Source organism: Coregonus lavaretus, assembly GCF_964263955.1.
Source record: "Coregonus lavaretus genome assembly, chromosome: 10".
NCBI classification, from domain to species: domain Eukaryota; kingdom Metazoa; phylum Chordata; class Actinopteri; order Salmoniformes; family Salmonidae; genus Coregonus; species Coregonus lavaretus.
In genome coordinates, this window is record NC_139997.1 from 6348850 (window position 1) to 6369537 (window position 20688).

The window sequence follows — 20688 nt, forward strand, 5'->3', positions numbered from 1 at the left end:
AATGACTTGGAGAAGATCTGCAAAGATGAGTGGGACAAAATCCCTCCTGAGATGTGTGCAAACCTGGTGGCCAACTAAAAGAAATGTCTGACCTCTGTGATTGCCAACAAGGGTTTTGCCACCAAGTACTAAGTCATGTTTTGCAGAGGGGTCAAATACTTATTTCCCTCATTAAAATGCAAATCCATTTATAACATTTTTGACATGCGTTTTTTCTGGATTTTGTTGTTGTTATTCTGTCTCTCACTGTTCAAATAAATCTACCATTAAAATTATAGACTGATCATTTCTTTGTCAGTGGGCAAACGTACAAAATCAGCAGGGGATCAAATACTTTTTTCCCTCACTGTAACTAGAGGGAGATAATCTGTTTACTGACAGCTAGAGGGAGATAGAGGGTTTATTGACAGCTAGAGGGAGTCAGTGGATTTATTGACAAATAGAGGGACATAACTAGAGGGAGATAATGGGTTTACTGACAGCTAGAGGGAGATAGTGGGTTTACTGACAGCTAGAGGGAGATAGATACAGGGAGATGACTAGAGGGAGACAGCTAGAGGGATTTATCTAGAGGGAGATAGTGGGTTTATTGACAGCTAGAGGGAGATAGCTAGAGGGAGATAGTGGATTTATTGACGGCTTGCGGAAGTTAGCTAGAGGAGATAGGGGGTTTATTGACAGCTAGAGGGAGGTAGTGAGTTTATTGACAGCTATAGGGAGACAGTGGGTCTATTGACTGCTAGAGGGAGATAGTGGGTTTATTGACAGCTAGAGGGAGATAGTGGTTTATTGACAGCTAATGGGAGATAGTGGGTTTATTGACAGCTAGAGGGAGATAGCGAAAGGGAGATAGTGGGTTTCTTGACAGCTAGAGGGAGAAAGTGGGTTTATTAACAGCTAGATGGAGAGAGTGGGTTTATTGACAGCTAGAGGGAGATAGCGAAAGGGAGATAGTGGGTTTCTTGACAGCTAGAGGGAGAAAGTGGGTTTATTAACAGCTAGATGGAGAGAGTGGGTTTATTGACAGCTAGAGGGAGATAGCGAAAAGGAGATAGTGGGTTTCTTGACAGCTAGAGGGAGAAAGTGGGTTTATTAACAGCTAGATGGAGAGAGTGGGTTCATTGACAGCTAGAGGGACCTAACTAGAGGGAGATAATGGGTTTACTGACAGCTAGAGGGAGACATTATGTTTATTGACAGCTAGAGGGAGATAGATAGAGGGAGATATTGGGTTTATCGACAGCTAGAGGGAGATAGCTAGAGGGAGATAGTTATAGGGAGATAGCTAGACGGAGACAGCTCGAGGGAGAAAGCTAGAGGGAGACAGCTAGAAGGAGAAAGCTAGAGGGAGAAAGCTAAAGGGAGAAAGCTAGAGGGAGAAAGCTAAAGGGAGACAGCTAGACGGAGACAGCTAGAGGGAGACAGCTAAAGGGAGAAAGCTAGAGGGAGACAGCTAGAGGGAGACAGCTAAAGGGAGAAAGCTAGAGGGAGATAGCTAGATGGAAACAGCTAGAGGGAGACAGCTAGAGGGAGATAGTGGGGTTATTGGGCCTATGTCCAGATAAATCAGAGGGAGGGGGAGGAGCTAAGGATGTTTGTGACCAGTCAAGAACTTGACCACATACTATGAGGTCCATGTAGGCCAGGGTTCCCCAACTGGCGGCCCCCAGTATACTGTATCAGCTCCAAGTGAAATGATTAGGTTTGAAATATTTTAGTCAAATATTATATCTGCTGAATCTTGTTGATCTCTATTGCTTATCTTCTCCACTGATCATTTGTTTTCAAGCTGTAAGAGATTAGGATTGGTCCTAAGAGACTTAAGTTGTAGTATTATTTTGTGTAATAAGATACATATTATACTCCACAGATCTTCCTGAACCAACCCATTCAGAGTGGGTGACAGTACTGTAGAATGGATGAAGGAACAGCCGAACAGAAAAGTTGTAGTTACTAGCTCTGGGTGGACAACATCTATATGACAAGGCTGGTGTCACCACAACCAGCTCCTGTCCACAGACCTGTGTAGTGGCCAGCCTCGACCCCAGCCTGCACCCACCTCTCAGGGGCCTCCAACTGCCACAACCCCAGAGGGATGGAATGTGTTGGTGTCGCGGACGGGATCTGAACCCGGTTCTCCCACGGGAGAAACCAACCTCTTAACAGTTAGTCCAATAGGAAATTCCCTGTTGACTGTGAGCCCGACACACGTCCCATACATTAGCATAATGGAGGAAGATATACCACCCCTCTTAGAGCCAGACACCCTGACACCAGCCTGCCCCAGCCTTAGCCGCAGACGGATGTACAGGCTCTGTTCTACGGAGGCCATACCACCCCTCCCAGACACCCAGCCCAAACCTGCACCCACCTCCCAGGGCCCAGAGCCCCACTGCTGCCCAGGTCCCAGCCCAAGCCCAAGAGGGATGGAAGGTTCCGGCTCCATGGAGCCCATATCCCCTAAGCCAAATATCCAGACAGAGAACAGCATCACTGACCCTGACACACTTGTCTTAATCCACCCCCCCCAGGGGCCAGTGGCCCCCCATCGCCCCTGCCCCAGTCATAAAAGGATACATGGTGTTGGTATTGGTATCAGTGTTGGCCCTATGGAACCTATACCTCTTCACTCAAATACCCAGGCCAGCGTCACCGACCCTGACACACTTAACCTAATCCAGGAGACGCGACAGATTACCCATAAAAGTGACACAGCGGAGGACAATGTGACTGACCGTCGCTGTGACACACACGTCTTAATACTAGTCACCCAGGATCCGGTGACAGGACTCCTACACCACCACCACCAGGTTAGGACAGAGAAAGAGGACGTGGCCCGGTCAGAGGGGCTAGCACCAGGCCACCGTGATGAGACACCACCACCTGTCGATGCTTATTGGGTCTTATGTGATAGCATCACTAGTGTGACACACGATGGGACAGAGGGAGCTAGTTTAAAGCCCTCAGAGGAAAACAATGACAGTCCTAAGGAGTTGTGGCTGGACGCGTGCCAGTACCAGGGCCTGGCAGCTGAGGACGGGGAGGGGGAGGAAGGGGCTATTTTGGGTGGGGACGAGTGGGGCCTTTATCCTATCAGAGGCAGCAGTGTCACGGAATGTCCGGACAACACAAAGGAGTCGGGTTTCCTACTGGGAACAGACGCTGCTATTGGTCAGGGAGGCTGTGACTCGGACCAGTGGTTGTCTGTGCCACCTTTTGATAGGTCTGTGTCCACTGACAGCTGGTACAGCGCATTCTCCGACTGGGCTGTCATAGTCACTGGAGGAGGACTGCGGCCTGAAGACTTTACAGGAACCGCTGCACTCACACAGCAACAGGGACAGGCACAAGCATATCCACAGACACCCATGGCCATCCAACACCAGTCAGTGGAGCCCCGAGCCAGCCCAGAGAGCCCCATCCTCACTGGACCAGAAGAGCTGCCGGTAGTGGGTAGCCTCCAGGACAGGGAAGGGGAAGACACCCAGACAGAGTCCCACAGCGAGTGGATATCATCAACAGGGCAGGGAGATCAGGAGCCTGGAGGAGACCTGGTGATCACCGAGGATGACTGCTCTGCCTATCCCACAGATAGCCACTCAACCCTGGGTTCATCGTCTGACACACTGGCCTCTCCCACCACCAAACTCTACGGGCTGGAGTTCAATACGACTGAGGCGGTGCTGGCTCCTCCGCCCATGTCCTTTTCCTCAGCCGCCTCGGGTTACTTGGCCACAAATGCTGCTCCTGTGGGGAGAGATGTGTTGGACATGGAGACAGACATTGATATTAGCCATAAGAGAGACAGTTATTTACATGACGACAGTGTTGGCAGATTTGAGAGCCAAAATACCTCCCTGCAAAAGTCAGAGGTAAGATTTCAAGTTTATTATGTTATTTGATTTAGATATTGTAGTGGTTGATCAACAGACGTGGATTTGTTTGTTTACAATTGCATGGTGGTGCATGTTGACACTTAACAAAATCTTTGGTTATTTCTGTGAAATGATTTTCTTTTTCGAGACGGGGAAAGTACGTTTTTAGACTTACTAACCTAAGCACGCAACAGCAGCATGTACTGCCACACACAAACACTTTCACTAGAGTTATGTCTTTCTGTCTGTCAGAAACTAACCCTGAGGCGACACTCACCTTTATCATATACTATTAATAGTCCACAACATCAATTACACTGCAACCTGAAACATCATCACAACTTTCAGGATTCCATACCTTCACAGCCACCCCAGCACTGAGAGAGAGAGAGAGCAGAGTATAGGAAACTCTTCTGTAGGGCAGAGCACTATTCTGAAGGGCAGAGCACTATTCTGTAGGGCAAAGCACTATTCTGTAGGGCAAAACACTATTCTGTAGCCAGTGGCACGTAGTCCGACTGAGGACTGAGGGTGATCTGAAACAGCCTAGCCATCCTGGTCACTGCAGTATGTTGGTTCTATCACCCTGACTGAGTCAGATGTGGAGAGGTTGTTATGTAGTATCTGTTCCTTGATTTCTCATCTGGGAGCCTAGCTCTGGGCTATCTCTGGGAGCCTAGCTCTGGGCTATCTCTGGGAGCCTAGCTCTGGGCTAGCTCTGGACTATCTATGAGAGCCTAGCTCCGGGCTATCTCTGGGAGCCTAGCTCTGGGCTATCTCTGGGAGCCTAGCTCTGGGCTATCTCTGGGAGCCTAGCTCTGGGCTATCTCTGGGAGCCTATCTCTGGGCTAGCTCTGAGAGCCTAGCTCTGGGAGCCTATCTCTGGGCTAGCTCTGGGAGGCTAGCTTTGGGAGCCTAGCTCTATGAGCCTAGCTCTGGGATCTCTGGGAGCCTACCTCTAGGAGCCTTGCTCCAGGAGCCTTGCTCTGAGACTGACAGCTGGGCCTGGCCCTGTGGAGTGGTCTGAGGAAACGAGAGGCCTAGAAAAACCTCAGATAGACAGAACAGAAATGGCATCTCTAATTATAGTGGGTGTTTGATGATAATAGCACGCATCACAGGAGTGTTGGGTTGAGGGGGTGAGATGGAAGCACAGCTAAGGAGTGTAACAAGACTCTCTCCCTCTCTCTCTCTCTCTCTCTCTCTCTCTCTCTCTCTCTCTCTCTCTCTCTCTCTCTCTCTCTCTCTCTCTCTCTCTCTCTCTCTCTCTCTCTCTCTCTCTCTCTCTCTCTCTCTCTCTCTCTCTCTCTCTCTCTCTCTCTCTCTCTCTCTCTCTCTCTCTCTCTCTCTCTCTCACACACACACACACACACACACACACACACACCTTCAGAGCAGTCTAACAAAGCTCACTCACTGGGTTAAAGGCCTGGGAGGATAAAGGGACACTTTTATTGGCTTAAACATTTTGAGCTGCGCAGTTAGTAGAGCACTGCCTATAACAGTCTATAGACCAGACCACTCCCACATTTACAGTAGGTTATATTTAACAGTCTATAGACCAGACCACTCCCACATTTACAGTAGGTTATATTTAAGGCAGTGGACTCTGACCGACATAATGGAAGTTTTAGATAGAAAGATATGTTTACGAGAATCTATGATAACAAATATATGAGAAATAAGTATGATTTAGATAGGTGTCTTCTGGAAAGGGGAGTTAACAATGTTTACCCTTCTTTATTAACTAACCTGCTACTAACTATATATACAGTGGGGAAAAAATTATTTAGTCAGCCACCAATTGTGCAAGATGAGAGAGGCCTGTAATTTTCATCATAGGTACACGTCAACTATGACAGACAAAATGAGAAAAAAAAATCCAGAAAATCACATTGTAGGATTTATAATGAATTTATTTGCAAATTATGGTGGAAAATAAGTATTTGGTCAATAACATACGCTTCTCAATACTTTGTTATATACCCTTTGTTGGCAATGACACAGGTCAAACGTTTTCTGTAAGTCTTCACAAGGTTTTCACACACTGTTGCTGGTATTTTGGCCCATTCCTCCATGCAGATCTCCTCTAGAGCAGTGATGTTTTGGGGCTGTCACTGGGCAACACGGACTTTCAACTCCCTCCAAAGATGTTCTATGGGGTTGAGATCTGGAGACTGGCTAGGCCACTCCAGGACCTTGAAATGCTTCTTACGAAGCCACTCCTTCGTTGCCCGGGCGGTGTGTTTGGGATCATTGTCATGCTGAAAGACCCAGCCACGTTTCATCTTCAATGCCCTTGCTGATGGAAGGAGGTTTTCACTCAAAATCTCACGATACATGGCCCCATTCATTCTTTCCTTTACAAGGATCAGTCGTCCTGGTCCCTTTGCAGAAAAACAGCCCCAAAGCATGATGTTTCCACCCCCATGCTTCACAGTAGGTATGGTGTTCTTTGGATGCAACTCAGCATTTTTTGTCCTCCAAACACGACGAGTTGAGTTTTTACCAAAAAGTTCTATTTTGGTTTCATCTGACCATATGACATTCTCCCAATCCTCTTCTGGATCATCCAATTGCACTCTAGCAAACTTCAGACGGGCCTGGACATGTACTGGCTTAAGCAGGGGGACACGTCTGGCACTGCAGGATTTGAGTCCCTGGCGGCGTAGTGTGTTACTGATGGTAGGCTTTGTTACTTTGGTCCCAGCTCTCTGCAGGTCATTCACTAGGTCCCCCCGTGTGGTTCTGGGATTTTTGCTCACCGTTCTTGTGATCATTTTGACCCCACAGGGTGAGATCTTGCGTGGAGCCCCAGATCGAGGGAGATTATCAGTGGTCTTGTAAGTCTTCCATTTCCTAATAATTGCTCCCACAGTTGATTTCTTCAAACCAATCTGCTTACCTATTGCAGATTCAGTCTTCCCAGCCTGGTGCAGGTCTACAATTTTGTTTCTGGTGTCCTTTGACAGCTCTTTGGTCTTGGCCATAGTGGAGTTTGGAGTGTGACTGTTTGAGGCTGTGGACAGGTGTCTTTTATACTGATAACAAGTTCAAACAGGTGCCATTAATACAGGTAACGAGTGGAGGACAGAGGAGCCTCTTAAAGAAGAAGTTACAGGTCTGTGAGAGCCAGAAATCTTGCTTGTTTGTAGGTGACCAAATACTTATTTTCCACCATAATTTGCAAATAAATTCATAAAAAATCCTACAATGTGATTTTCTGGAAATAAAATTCTCAATTTGTCTGTCATAGTTGACGTGTACCTATGATGAAAATTACAGGCCTTTCTCATCTTTTTAAGTGGGAGAACTTGCACAATTGGTGGCTGACTAAATACTTTTTTTCCCCACTGTATATATACAGCATATTATATATACATTGCATGCGATTCGTAATAAAACTAAGCAATTAGCCTATTAAAATGTTTATGTTTATCTGAGTCCCTAAAGATAAATAGTAATATGCAAGATACTATGGTTGAGTAACAGTAGTAGGCTATGAAGAAATGTCTGAGAATGGAATTCTAAATACAAGTGTTTTTAATAACTTTGTAAAATGAATGGATTCACATACAAGGCATAAAGCTTAAGTTACAAAGCAATAACAAGCATTACAAGGAATTATTCTAAGCATATAGATCCTGAGGTTAATTTACAAGACAAAGCATAAACAAAGCAATGCTTACTAGGCCAGAGGTCTAGAAGCCTAGGAAATGAGAATTGATCATACAACCTTCCTCCATGGACTGGATACAGGATAAGAGAGAGAACGAAAGGTATTTAATTCCATTTATAACATCTGAAGGTGTGACCTTTCAACCCAAAACCAATCACCACTGACCAATCAAACGATAACAAGTTTACAGTGTAACCTGACCACCAAGGCCCAGTCTCCACAGGATGTTACATCATCTAAGAGCTTGTGTGGGGGATGAGACCTATGTAAATAAGACAGATGTTACCACAGAGATCATACATCCATATAGATAGCATCAGAGTTACCCTCAGAGAACAAGTTTCAGAAAGATACCAAACATGGATACTAAATCATTATTCTATCACTCATTCAACAGTCAGTCCTCTGGATACTGTAACAGAGAGATACATGTTGTCCCCTCAGAGGGGGAGGGGCTGACTAGTCTTTGGGCGTTGTCCTTTGTGCTTTCCTTGTGTTCCTGGACCATTTGCCGAGCCTACACCTCCGGTGACTATTGAACCATTTGAAACTTTGTTTATTTCTCCCCATGCAGCACCTTAGAAATGCAGTGCGGAATGTGACAGACGACAGTGTCTCTCAGCTGGGCGGCTTGTTCATTGAGGGGGAAGGTGAAGAGAGAAGTTATGGGTCGGTGAGCGTCTCCGGTTACCCTTCCAGTAGCAAGGCACATCAGGTGGAATATGTGTGTGGTGACGAGAGACATCAACAGTCAACAAAGGAGTTTCAATGCATCACAGACTCTAACAGGAACACACACGTGCCGGCACACAGAGACACACCGTCCCGGGACACTAAGGCGGACATACACGTGTCCCCCAACACGGACAGGCAGGACCTCCAAGAGATAGAGGGGAAGACGCCACAGTGGGGGAATCCACCGTTTTTAATGCCTGTTATGCCTTTAGCACCTCTGAGTCTCAGCGTGGGCCGATCTCTCTTTTGCCGGATGAACAGCTCTTTGGAAGGGGACACCATCCAAGCCGGTCCTAAGAGCGCACTACTCAATGAGCAGAAGGGTCAGAGTTGTGCGTTTATACAATCTAATGTGCCCCGACTGCCCGTTTTGCCCGCCTGTTTCCGAAGGAACATTGATAAGAAGACACCTGTGGTAAACAAAGAAGAAAAACTGTTGTTGACGAGAACAAAGAGGGATATAAGTTCTGGAGACACAACATCAGAGGACAAGGTTGGAAAGTTGACCATTTGCTCTGGTCGGAATCTGAACAGACACTTTCCAGCATCGTCTTCGTCAAGTGAGGAATCAACAGCATCTTGGTCTCTTGACAGAAATAAAAACATCACAGTCCCACATGAGGTCAGCTCCCTCGGTAAAGAACTCTCCAACTGTATCATTGTGACCGGTGATCATTTGATGATCTCAGAGAAGGAACGTGTTGCATACGTTACTCTAGACCAGGATAACCCTCTAGACTCCAGAACGTCCTTGTTGAAACAAATACAGTCAGACAGAAATAAAGAACCCAACCACTATGTTACAGCAGACCTAAAGAAGGGCTCCAAGATGCCTCATAAAACCAGAACACACTCCAAGAAAGACAAGCCAGCTGGGGTTCACCATCTGGCCCCACCAACCTTCAGAACACAGGAGAACCTACCGCTCGGATCTAACATCAAATGTGACCCCCTAACACCATGCGACGATGGCGACAATGGATCTGTGACTGTCATGGAGACTATTGTCATAACAGAGAATGTTAACACCAAAGGCCACGCCCATGGGAAGAAGAAGAAACACTCTGGGAAACACTCCCAGAATGCAACAGTGAAGAGCGAAGGGGTGGAGCCTCTGGTTGAGGTGGAGAACAGGGCTAAACAGAAGATCACTGCCAAGGGGAAAATAGACATCTTCGATGCCAAATTTGGACCCAAGGCTGGGAAAACCAAAGATAAGACTACAGCAGCTCTGTCTTGTAAGAAGGACAGTGTTCATTCTGATAGCGCTCAGAAACAACCTGGTGTGAAATCTCTGGTTGATGCTTCTGTCATCAGCCAAGGCGCCACAGTGAGTGACCCTTCATCCAAGTTGCTCCAGTCTACCACCTCCATTGGCCAGCAGCCCAATGATGATGTCATCAAGCGACGCCGTCTGTCTGAGGACAAGTTTGGTAAGCACGAAACCAAGGCTGCTGTTGAGACGACTCGTAGGAAGGCCTACAGCGAAGTACTGAAACAGAGAACACATCATGCACCAAAAGAAGGTGGGAATGCACTGCAGTATACTATTACACAGACATGGGTTCAAATGGTATTTGTTTTCTTTCAAATACTTTGAGCGTTTGATTGAGCCTACTTGGAGTGGGCAGGATTTGCACTTGAAACTATTCCATTGGTTCGATTTTGAAGCTTAACTATTTAAAAGAAAACAAGAAAACAATTTGAGCCCATGTCTAGTGTTATGATAACTACTCCAAAATGATTATAAACGATAATATCAATTTTCTGTGTAATTCTTAGACATATGTGTGTATTTTGTTTCAGTGCCCAGAGTGGTGCAGCGGATCCAGGCAGTGCCTGTCAGTGACGATCCTCAGAGCCTCAGTCTAGGGTGTCAGTTCACGGCTGTCTTTACTGACTACACCGTCACCTGGACCAGAGAGGGGGCAGTGCTGGCTGAGATCAAGAGAAGGTAGAAGTCCTGATTTGATTTGACAGTATATTATACTATCCATGCCCTTAAATATTCCTATGGGAGAGCTAGTTACCCTAACCTGTTACCATATTTCAGTGTTTCTCAAATATCTTCTAGAGTACTCCCAGACATTCCATTTATTTGATCTATTTCAGTACTTACAGTGCATTCGTAAAGTATTCAGACCCCTTGACTTTTTTGTTACATTACAGCCTTATTCTAAAATGGATTAAATCGTTTTTTCCCCCCTCATCAATCTACACACAATAACCCATAATGACAAAGCAAAACAGTTTTTTAGACATTTTTGCAAATGTATATTTAAAAAAAGACGGAAATATCACATTTACATGCATACATACTCAGTACTTTGTTGAAGCGCCTTTGGCAGCGATTACAGCCTCGAGTCTTCTTGGGTATGACGCTACAAGCTTGGCACACCTGTATACACCTCCCTAGTGGCGCAGTGGTGTAAAGCCATTAGAGATCCTGGTTCGAATCCAGGCTCTGTCGTAGCCGGCTGCGACTGGTAGATCCATGGGGCGGCGCACAATTGGCCCAGTGTCGTCCAGGGTAGGGGAAGGAATGGCCGGCAGGGATGTAGCTCAGTTTGCAACCTCAGGGTTGTGGGTTCGATTCCCACGGGGGGCCAGTATGAAAATGTTAAAAAAATATGTAAAAATAATAAAAATAATAATATGCCATTTAGCAGACGCTTTTATCCAAAGCGACTTACAGTCATGCGTGCTTACATTTTTGTGTATGGGTGGTCCCGGGGATCGAACCCACTACCTTGGCGTTACAAGCGCCGTGCTCTACCAGCTGAGCTACAGAGGACCACTCACTAACTGTAAGTTGCTCTGGATAAGAGTGTTTGCTAAATGACTAAAATGTAAATGTGGCTGGGCCACTCAAGGACATTCAGAGACTTGTCCCGAAGCCCCTCCTGCGTTGTCTTGGCTGTGTGCTTAGGGTCGTTGTCCTGTTGGAAGGTGAACCTTCGCCCCATTCTGAGGTCCTGAGCACTCTGGAGCAGGTTTTCATCAAGGATCTCTGTACTTTGCTCCATTCATCTTTCCCTCGATCCTGACTAGTCTCCCAGTCCCTGCCACTGAAAAACATCCCCACAGCATGATTCTGCCACCACCATGCTTCACCGTAGGGATGGTGCCAGGTTTCCTCCAGACGTGACGCTTGGCATTCAGGCCAAAGATTTCAATCTTGGTTTCATCAGACCTGAGAATCTTGTTTCTTATGGTCTGAGAGTCCTTTAGGTTCCTTTTGGCAAACTCCAAGTGGACTGTCATGTGCCTTTTACCGTCTCCCATCTCCACAGAGGAACTCTGGAGCTCTGTCAGAGTGACCATCGGGTTCTTGGTCACCACCCTGACCAAGGCCCTTCTCCCCCGATTGCTCAGTTTGGCGAGGCGGCCAGCTCGAGGAAGAGTCTTGGTGGTTCCAAACTTATTCCATTTAAGAATGATGGAGGCCACTGTGTTCTTGGGGACCTTCAATGCTGCAGAAATGTTTTGGTACCCTTCCCCAGATCTGTGCCTCGACACAATCCTGTCTCTGAGCTCATCTGACAATTCCTTTGACCTCATGGCTTGGTTTTTGCTCTGACATGCACTGTCAACTGTGGGACCTTATATAGACAGGTGTGTGCCTTTCCAAATCATGTCCAATCAATTGAATTTACCACAGGTGGACTCCAATCAAGTTGTAGAAACATCTCAAGGATGATTAATGGAAACAGGATGTACCTGAGCTCAATTTAGAGTCTCACAGCAAAGGGTCTGAATACTTATGTAAATAAGGTATTTCTGTTTTTCATTTATGATACATTTGCAAAGATTTCTAAAAACCTGTTTTCACTTTGTCATTATGGGGTATTGTGTGTAAATTGATGAAGATTTTTATTTAATTAATCAATTTTAGAATAAGGCTGTAACGTAACAAAATGTGGGGAAGGGGTCTGAATACTTTCCCAATTCACTGTACTAGCTACACCTGATCCAACTAGCTACACCTGATCCAACTAGCTACACCTGATCCAACTAATCAAAGGGTTGATGATTAGTTGGCCCAGTTGAATTTGTGTGCTACTGTAGTAATGATCACAGCTGAGGGAAACACTACACTATTTGAAAGATATGTATTTTACCACTTGGTGGGGCTCTCTCTCTGTGTCAGTTACCGTAGGAATATATTTGGCAGATATTAACCCATCAATGTGTGATGATGATTCAGCCATGAGTGGGAAGAAGGTCACGTTTTTATATAACGCTATGATTCAACTGTGCATCAGATGCTATATCGTTGTTATTCTTCCATAAATCTCCACTTAGTTGGAATACGGCCAGTCACGATTATTGTGTAAGAGTATCCGTCTCTACTTACATAATACATCCTTTAAGAATAACATTGTTGAACATTTTCAAAACAGTGAAAGTGAGTCACATGTATGTTGAGGCAGGTGTATGTTGAGTCAGATGTATGTTGAGGCAGGTGTATGTTGAGGCAGATGTATGTTGAGGCAGGTGTATGTTGAGGCAGATGAATGTTGAGGCAGGTGTATGTTGAGTCAGTTGAGTCAGATGTATATTGAGGCAGGTGTATGTTGAGTCAGTTGAGTCACATGTATGTTGAGGCAGGTGTATGTTGAGTCAGTTGAGTCAGATGTATGTTGAGGCAGGTGTATGTTGAGTCAGTTGAGTCACATATATGTTGAGGCAGGTGTATGTTGAGTCAGTTGAGTCACATGTATGTTGAGGCAGGTGTATGTTGAGTCAGTTGAGTCACATGTATGTTGAGGCAGGTGTATGTTGAGTCAGATGTATGTTGAGGCAGGTGTATGTTGAGTCAGTTGAGTCACATGTATGTTGAGCCAGGTGTATGTTGAGTCAGTTGAGTCACATGTATGTTGAGGCAGGTGTATGTTGAGTCAGTTGAGTCAGATGTATGTTGAGTTAGGTATATAATGAGTCAGTTGAGTCACATGTATGTTGAGGCAGGTGTATGTTGAGGCAGGTGTATGTCGAGGCAGGTGTATGTTGAAGCAGGTGTATGTTGAGGCAGGTGTATGTTGAGGCAGGTGTATGTTGAGGCAGGTGTATGTTGAGGCAGGTTTATGTTGAGGCAGATGATTTGTTTAACACTTTTTTGGTTACTACATGATTCCATATGTGTTATTTCATAGTTTTGATGTCTTCACTATTATTCTACAATGTAGATAATAGTACAAATAAAGAAAAACCCTTGAATGAGTAGGTGTTCTAAAACTTTTGACCGGTAGTGTATGTTGAGGAAGGTGTATGTTGAGGCAGGTGTATGTTGAGGCAGATGTATGTTGAGACAGATGTATATTGAGGCAGGTGTATGTTGAGGCTTGTGTATGTTGAGGCAGGTGTATGTTGAGGCAGGTGTATGTTGAGTCAGATGTATGTTGAGGCAGGTGTATGTTGAGGCAGGTGTATGTTGAGGCAGGTGTATGTTGAGGCAGGTGTATGTTGAGGCAGATGTATGTTGAGGCAGGTGTATGTTGAGGCAGATGTATGTTGAGACAGATGTATATTGAGGCAGGTGTATGTTGAGGCTAGTGTATGTTGAGGCAGGTGTATGTTGAGGCAGGTGTATGTTGAGTCAGATGTATGTTGAGTCAGGTGTATGTTGAAGCAGGTGTATGTTGAGGCAGGTGTATGTTGAGGCGGTGTATGTTGAGGCAGGTGTATGTTGAGGCAGGTGTATGGTGAAGCAGGTGTATGTTGAGGAAGGTGTATGTTGAGGCAGATGTATGTTGAGGCAGGTGTATGTTGAGGCAGGTGTATGTTGAGTCAGATGTATGTTGAGGCAGGTGTATGTTGAAGCAGGTGTATGGTGAAGCAGGTGTATGTTGAGGCAGGTGTATGTTGAGGCAGGTGTATGTTGAGGCAGGTGTATGGTGAAGCAGGTGTATGTTGAGGCAGGTGTATGTTGAGGCAGGTGTATGTTGAGGCAGGTGTATGTTGAGGCAGGTGTATGTTGAGGCAAGTGTATGTTGAGGCAGGTGTATGTTGAGGCAGGTGTATGGTGAAGCAGGTGTATGTTGAGGCAGGTGTATGTTGGGGCAGGTGTATGTTGAGGCAGGTGTATGTTGAGGAAGGTGTAGATTGAGGCAGGTGTATGTTGAGGCAGGTGTATATTGAGGCAGGTGTATGTTGAGGCAGGTGTAGGTTGAGGCAGGTGTATGTTGAGGCAGGTGTATGTTGAGGCAGGTGTATGTTGAGGCAGGTGTATGTTGAGTCAGGTGTATGTTGAGGCAGGTGTATGTTGAGGCAGGTGTATGGTGAAGCAGGTGTATGTTGAGGCAGGTGTATGTTGAGGCAGGTGTATGTTGAGGCAGGTGTATGTTGAGGCAGGTGTATGTTGAGGCAGTTGTATGTTGAGGCAGGTGTATGTTGAGGCAGGTGTATGTTGAGGCAGGTGTAGGTTGAGGCAGGTGTAGGTTGAGGCAGGTGTATGTTGAGGCAGGTGTATGTTGAGGCAGATGTATGTTGAGGCAGGTGTATGTTGAGGCAGGTGTATGTTGAGGCAGGTGTTTTTAACAGAGAAATAAAAGAAATGTAGCCTCCAGTCACACTCTTATCGCTCTCAATATAGTAATATAATAATATAATGCTATAATATTTTCATTATTCATTAATGAATCTTCATTTTGACAGCAAACTGCCTTCATCAGGGTTGTTGAATAGAGCATTGCTTCCCAACCTTTTTCGGTTCATGTACTACCAAGTATATTTTGCTCTGCCCGGAGTACCCCTGAAGTACCCCCTCATGTACATTTGACCAGTAAGCCTATGGTCTCATGAGTCTTCTCAAGTACCCCCTGTGGATAGGCCAGGTACCCCTGTATGGGAAACACTGGAACAGAGAACAAGCCTAAGTAGAAATAGATTATGTTAATTCAGAATAATGATTAAAGGTTTAATCTCTCCTCTCTTCTCTGTGTAGTGCTGGAGATGAGAGCAGAGTGTCCCTCACCATCACCAACGCCTCCAATAAAGATCTGGGGAAGTACCGATGTAGTCTCCTCTGTTCCCATGGCTCTGTCATCCTAGACTACCTCCTCACCTACGCAGGTAAGACACCTTAAACTACCTTCTCACCTACGAGGGTAAGACACCTTAGACTACCTCCTCACCTAAGCGGGTAAGACACCTTAGACTACCTCCTCACCTACGAGGGTAAGACACCTTAGACTACCTCCTCACCTACGAGTGTAAGACACCTTAGACTACCACCTCCCCTACGCAGGTAAGACACCTTAAACTACCTTCTCACCTACGAGGGTAAGACACCTTAGACTACCTTCTCACCTATGAGGGTAAGACACCTTAGACTACCTCCTCACCTACGAGGGTAAGACACCTTAGACTACCACCTCCCCTACGCAGGTAAGACACCTTAAACTACCTTCTCACCTACGAGGGTAAGACACCTTAGACTACCTTCTCACCTATGAGGGTAAGACACCTTAGACTACCTCCTCACCTACGAGGGTAAGACACCTTAGACTACCTCCTCACCTACGAGTGTAAGACACCTTAGACTACCACCTCCCCTACGAGGGTAAGACACATTAGACTACCTCCTCACCTAAGTGGGTAAGACACCTTAAACTACCTTCTCACCTATGAGGGTAAGACACCTTAGACTACCTCCTCACCTACGAGGGTAAGACACCTTAGACTACCTTCTCACCTACGAGGGTAAGACACCTTAGACTACCTCCTCACCTACGAGGGTAAGACACCTTAGACTACCTCCTCACCTACGAGTGTAAGACACCTTAGACTACCACCTCCCCTACGAGGGTAAGACACATTAGACTACCTCCTCACCTAAGCGGGTAAGACACCTTAAACTACCTTCTCACCTATGAGGGTAAGACACCTTAGACTACCTCCTCACCTACGAGGGTAAGACACCTTAAACTACCTCCTCACCTACGATGGTAAGACACCTTAGACTACCTCCTCACCTACGAGGGTAAGACACCTTAGACTACCTCCTCACCTACGAGGGTAAGACACCTTAGACCAGCTCCTCACCTATGAGGGTAAGACACCTTAGAACACCTCCTCACCTAGGAGGGTAAGACACATTAGACTACCTCCTCATCTACGAGGGTAAGACACCTTAAACTACCTCCTCACCTACGAGGGTAAGACACCTTAGACTACCTCCTCACCTATGAGGGTAAGACACCTTAGACTACCTCCTCACCTATGAGGGTAAGACACCTTAGACTACCTCCTCACCTACGAGTGTAAGACACCTTAGACTACCACCTCCCCTACGAGGGTAAGACACATTAGACTACCTCCTCACCTAAGTGGGTAAGACACCTTAAACTACCTTCTCACCTATGAGGGTAAGACACCTTAGACTACCTCCTCACCTACGAGGGTAAGACACCTTAGACTACCTTCTCACCTACGAGGGTAAGACACCTTAGACTACCTCCTCACCTACGAGGGTAAGACACCTTAGACTACCTCCTCACCTACGAGTGTAAGACACCTTAGACTACCACCTCCCCTACGAGGGTAAGACACATTAGACTACCTCCTCACCTAAGCGGGTAAGACACCTTAAACTACCTTCTCACCTATGAGGGTAAGACACCTTAGACTACCTCCTCACCTACGAGGGTAAGACACCTTAAACTACCTCCTCACCTACGATGGTAAGACACCTTAGACTACCTCCTCACCTACGAGGGTAAGACACCTTAGACTACCTCCTCACCTACGAGGGTAAGACACCTTAGACCAGCTCCTCACCTATGAGGGTAAGACACCTTAGAACACCTCCTCACCTAGGAGGGTAAGACACATTAGACTACCTCCTCATCTACGAGGGTAAGACACCTTAAACTACCTCCTCACCTACGAGGGTAAGACACCTTAGACTACCTCCTCACCTATGAGGGTAAGACACCTTAGACTACCTCCTCACCTATGAGGGTAAGACACCTTAGACTACCTCCTCACCTACGAGGGTAAGACACCTTAGACTACCTCCTCACCTACGAGGGTAAGACATGTAATACGTCACACTCACATCCAAGTTTCAAATTTCAGGTTTTATTTGCCATGTGCAATGAATAGATTGGAAATCTTACTCAACAGGGCTCTCACAATAAAAACAGCAATATACAAATATCATTTGGAAGTTAATAGCCCTCACTGTTTCTGTCTGTCTCTTTCAAAGTGCTGAGTGAGATTGTCATCCTGGCTAATCCCCAGAAAAACACCACAGGTGAGCAGCGATCTAATGTTGAATTTCAGTTTGATATACAGTATACTTCTGAGACAAGGTGTTAGGTAAGTTCAGAGGTCATTCAGTGTGTAAGCATCTAAATATGTTATGCTATGTTAAAGGTGCTTTCTAAATGACTGTGTTCCTCTCTCTACCTCAGCTGCTTCCACTGAGCTAGTAGGTGAAGAGGAGGATGTGAAATGTTCCCGTCTGCTGTTCAAAGATGACTTCCTGTCAGAACAGTACTTTGATAAGAACCAGCCAGCCAGCCTGGTGACAGAGAAGGAACACTTCGGAGAGGGTATGCACCGGAGGGCCTTCCGGACCAGGCTCAAGGCCGGTATGGTGACTGTCTTCACCCAGGGCCACCACTGTGTGCTCAAGGTACACAACGCTATCAGCTACGGGACCAAGAACAATGAGGAACTGGTTCAGAAGAACTATAACCTAGCCGTGGAGGTGAGGGTTAATTTACCTTGATATCACCAGACTCAGGGTTAGAGTTAAGGTTAGGGTCGGGGTACATTTAGGGTTAGAAAAACAGTTACTCTCACTATTTGGCATTGTGTAATACTGTGACCCAGGGTTGGGGTCAATTTAATTTCAATTCAGTCACTTCCTGAACCCGGTTGTAACCATCAGCAGAAATGCTCAGATCTAACACGTGTGTGTATTGTGTGATTCCAGGAGTGCCATGTTCAGAACACAGCCAGAGAGTACATCAAGGCCTGGACAGCCGTGGCCCAGACACAGGAAGCCTTCGGAGAGGTTCCAGAGTGAGTATGACGTCATCGCTGTCACATCATCAGCCTGCAAATCCCAGTGTCAAATCCTAGATGCCATCTCTTCTCCTACCGTTGTGTCCTGGTGTCCCACCCAACTTAACCCCTAAACTTCACTCCAGCTCACCTTGTGTTCCAATCTCTCTGTTCAAGCAAAAACATGACATCCTTTTTTTCCCCCCAGTGAAATATGCAATACAGCAACGTTAACCGTCTTGATTCTTCCTGTTATTCCTCTTCTAATCCCCCCCCCCCTCCCCCCTCCCCCCTTCCAGGATTATTCCCATATACCTGGTCCACCGTCCGTCCAACGACGTCCCGTATGCCACCCTGGAAGAGGAGCTGATGGGGGACTTCGTCAAGTACTCTGTCCGGGACGGGAAGGAGATCAACCTAAAGAGGAGAGACTCAGAGGCAGGACAGAAGTGCTGTGCCTTCCAGCACTGGGTCTACCACAAGACTGAGGGTAACCTGCTCGTCACTGACATGCAAGGTAGGTCACTGCATCTGCACAGTGAGCGCCGAGGTCCAGCCTAGCTACTGTATTCACAGCAGTTCAAAGAAAGTAGGAGATGGAAATATTAATAATATATCTACTGTATAAGCACTTGTGACAACTGCTGCTATTAAAAAGAGCTTTATAAATAACTTGAATGACTGATTGATTGATATCTGATTTATCTCGTTTCATTCCAGGAGTTGGCATGAGATTGACAGATGTTGGAATAGCCACATGTAAGAAAGGGTGAGTATTGAAAAATAAATACAATACAAAACCTGATGGTTTAAATCAAATGATATAAGAACTGTATTCTCTAGTGTGTATTGTACACTGTGTCTCACTAACCACATGCAATGTCTCTGTTTTCTGTTTTCTAGATACAAGGGGTTCAAGGGAAACTGTGCCACGTCATTCATCGATCAGTTCAAAGCCTTGCATCTGTGCAACAAGTACTGTGAGATCCTTGGACTCAAGTCTTTACAGCCAAAGCCTAAAAAGGCTGTGGCCCATAAACCCAAGCCAACTCAACCTGCCACAAAGACTAAAAATACTTTCGTACCCACCCTGAAGAACAAATCCTGATAGGAGGGGTTGTCTTTAAATTGTAAGAATTATGGATTTTTTATCTAACATTTATTATTGTCTCATTCAGATGAGAATCTCTTTTGCAAGAGAGACCTGATAGTAGAGCTAACAGATTTGATACTGGGAATATGGCCCAATTAATAAACCTGATCTACAATACACTAGAATGGATACGTGATTGTCTATCTGGTGTATAAAGAGACTGTTGGTTCAGTGGAAGTATGGCTGGTTGAATAAATGTACTGAAGACGTCCTGAAGCGGCATAGAAGTCTGCTAGTACTCTTCAGTCAATATACCTAGGGAGGATCTGCTGCTGTCAATCATGAAGGGCTTGTCTCATTCAGTTGAATAGGTTCTCCCACGTACAGTATTTCTCACGTTGTGATGAAGCTGCGATGATTAGAAAGAATGTGCAGTATAATCAGAGATAGTAGGTTTCTACCCTCTCTGGTAGTGTTTCGCTCTTTGATGACGTAGCATAGCAACAGGCTATGTTGTTTCTTCTGTTTTTTTGTTGGTTTCCTTTTTGTGTATTTTTTTAAGAAACTTTTGGAGGACACATTTTAAACATTTGATTTAAGAAAATTGTGTAAAACATAATTATTGTGTAAGAACATAGACTGCAAGAAAATTATATAAATCATAGGACTACAATTTTATGCATTTTCTATGATGTACATGATGAGTGAAAATATATATTTATATATTTGTGTTACATGCATTTTTTGTTGTTGTTGTAAGGTAACTAGAGGTTACCAATAGATGTACTTTGAAATTATGTATAACAGATATTTAAGATGTACAGTATTAAACAGAAAAATATACAATGACCTAGTAAAACGACTATGTTTTTTTATTTGGTCTGGTGCAACAACAAAAGAACTGGAAGGTTAACAAGAGTAGCTCCTCCCAACAGCAAGGATGCATGTTGAGACCATTTGAAACCTGTTGTTGAATGTGATGGTACTGTAAAAGAAATGCTAAGACTGAGAGTGCTATTTAAAGTGTTGTTGAGTGTGATGCTACTGCAATACCGGCGACATGCTAGTAGCCTTCAGCACACATACGGTTACAGAAGAACGAAGGGCCAGTCAGAGTGAGAGCACACCACTGCGCCCCCTGAGAACTCAGCCTCTTGACATCCCGAGCCAGCTGTCTGATGTGCTTGGCCCGGCCAGAATACCTCCTGCTATGCTACCACTGCAGTCTGCCTCAGAGATGAAACGACTCAATATCGTCATCCGCCGGCCTTCGGCCTACCTCAGAGCTG

At 45.5% G+C, this 20688-nt stretch overlaps 1 protein-coding gene across 1 annotated transcript; it reads left to right on the plus strand.

Moving 5' to 3' along the window:
* Positions 1-7378: 7378 nt before the first annotated feature.
* On the plus strand, positions 7379-20444 carry alpk2 (alpha-kinase 2). Its single transcript, XM_084169847.1, has 8 exons — positions 7379-9862; positions 10068-10243; positions 15236-15373; positions 17671-18007; positions 18236-18324; positions 18606-18823; positions 19027-19075; positions 19210-20444. Exons 1-8 carry the CDS (start codon positions 8123-8125, stop codon positions 19412-19414), a joined length of 2952 nt encoding a protein of 983 aa, XP_084025973.1. The 5' UTR covers positions 7379-8122; the 3' UTR covers positions 19415-20444.
* Positions 20445-20688: the final 244 nt, after the last annotated feature.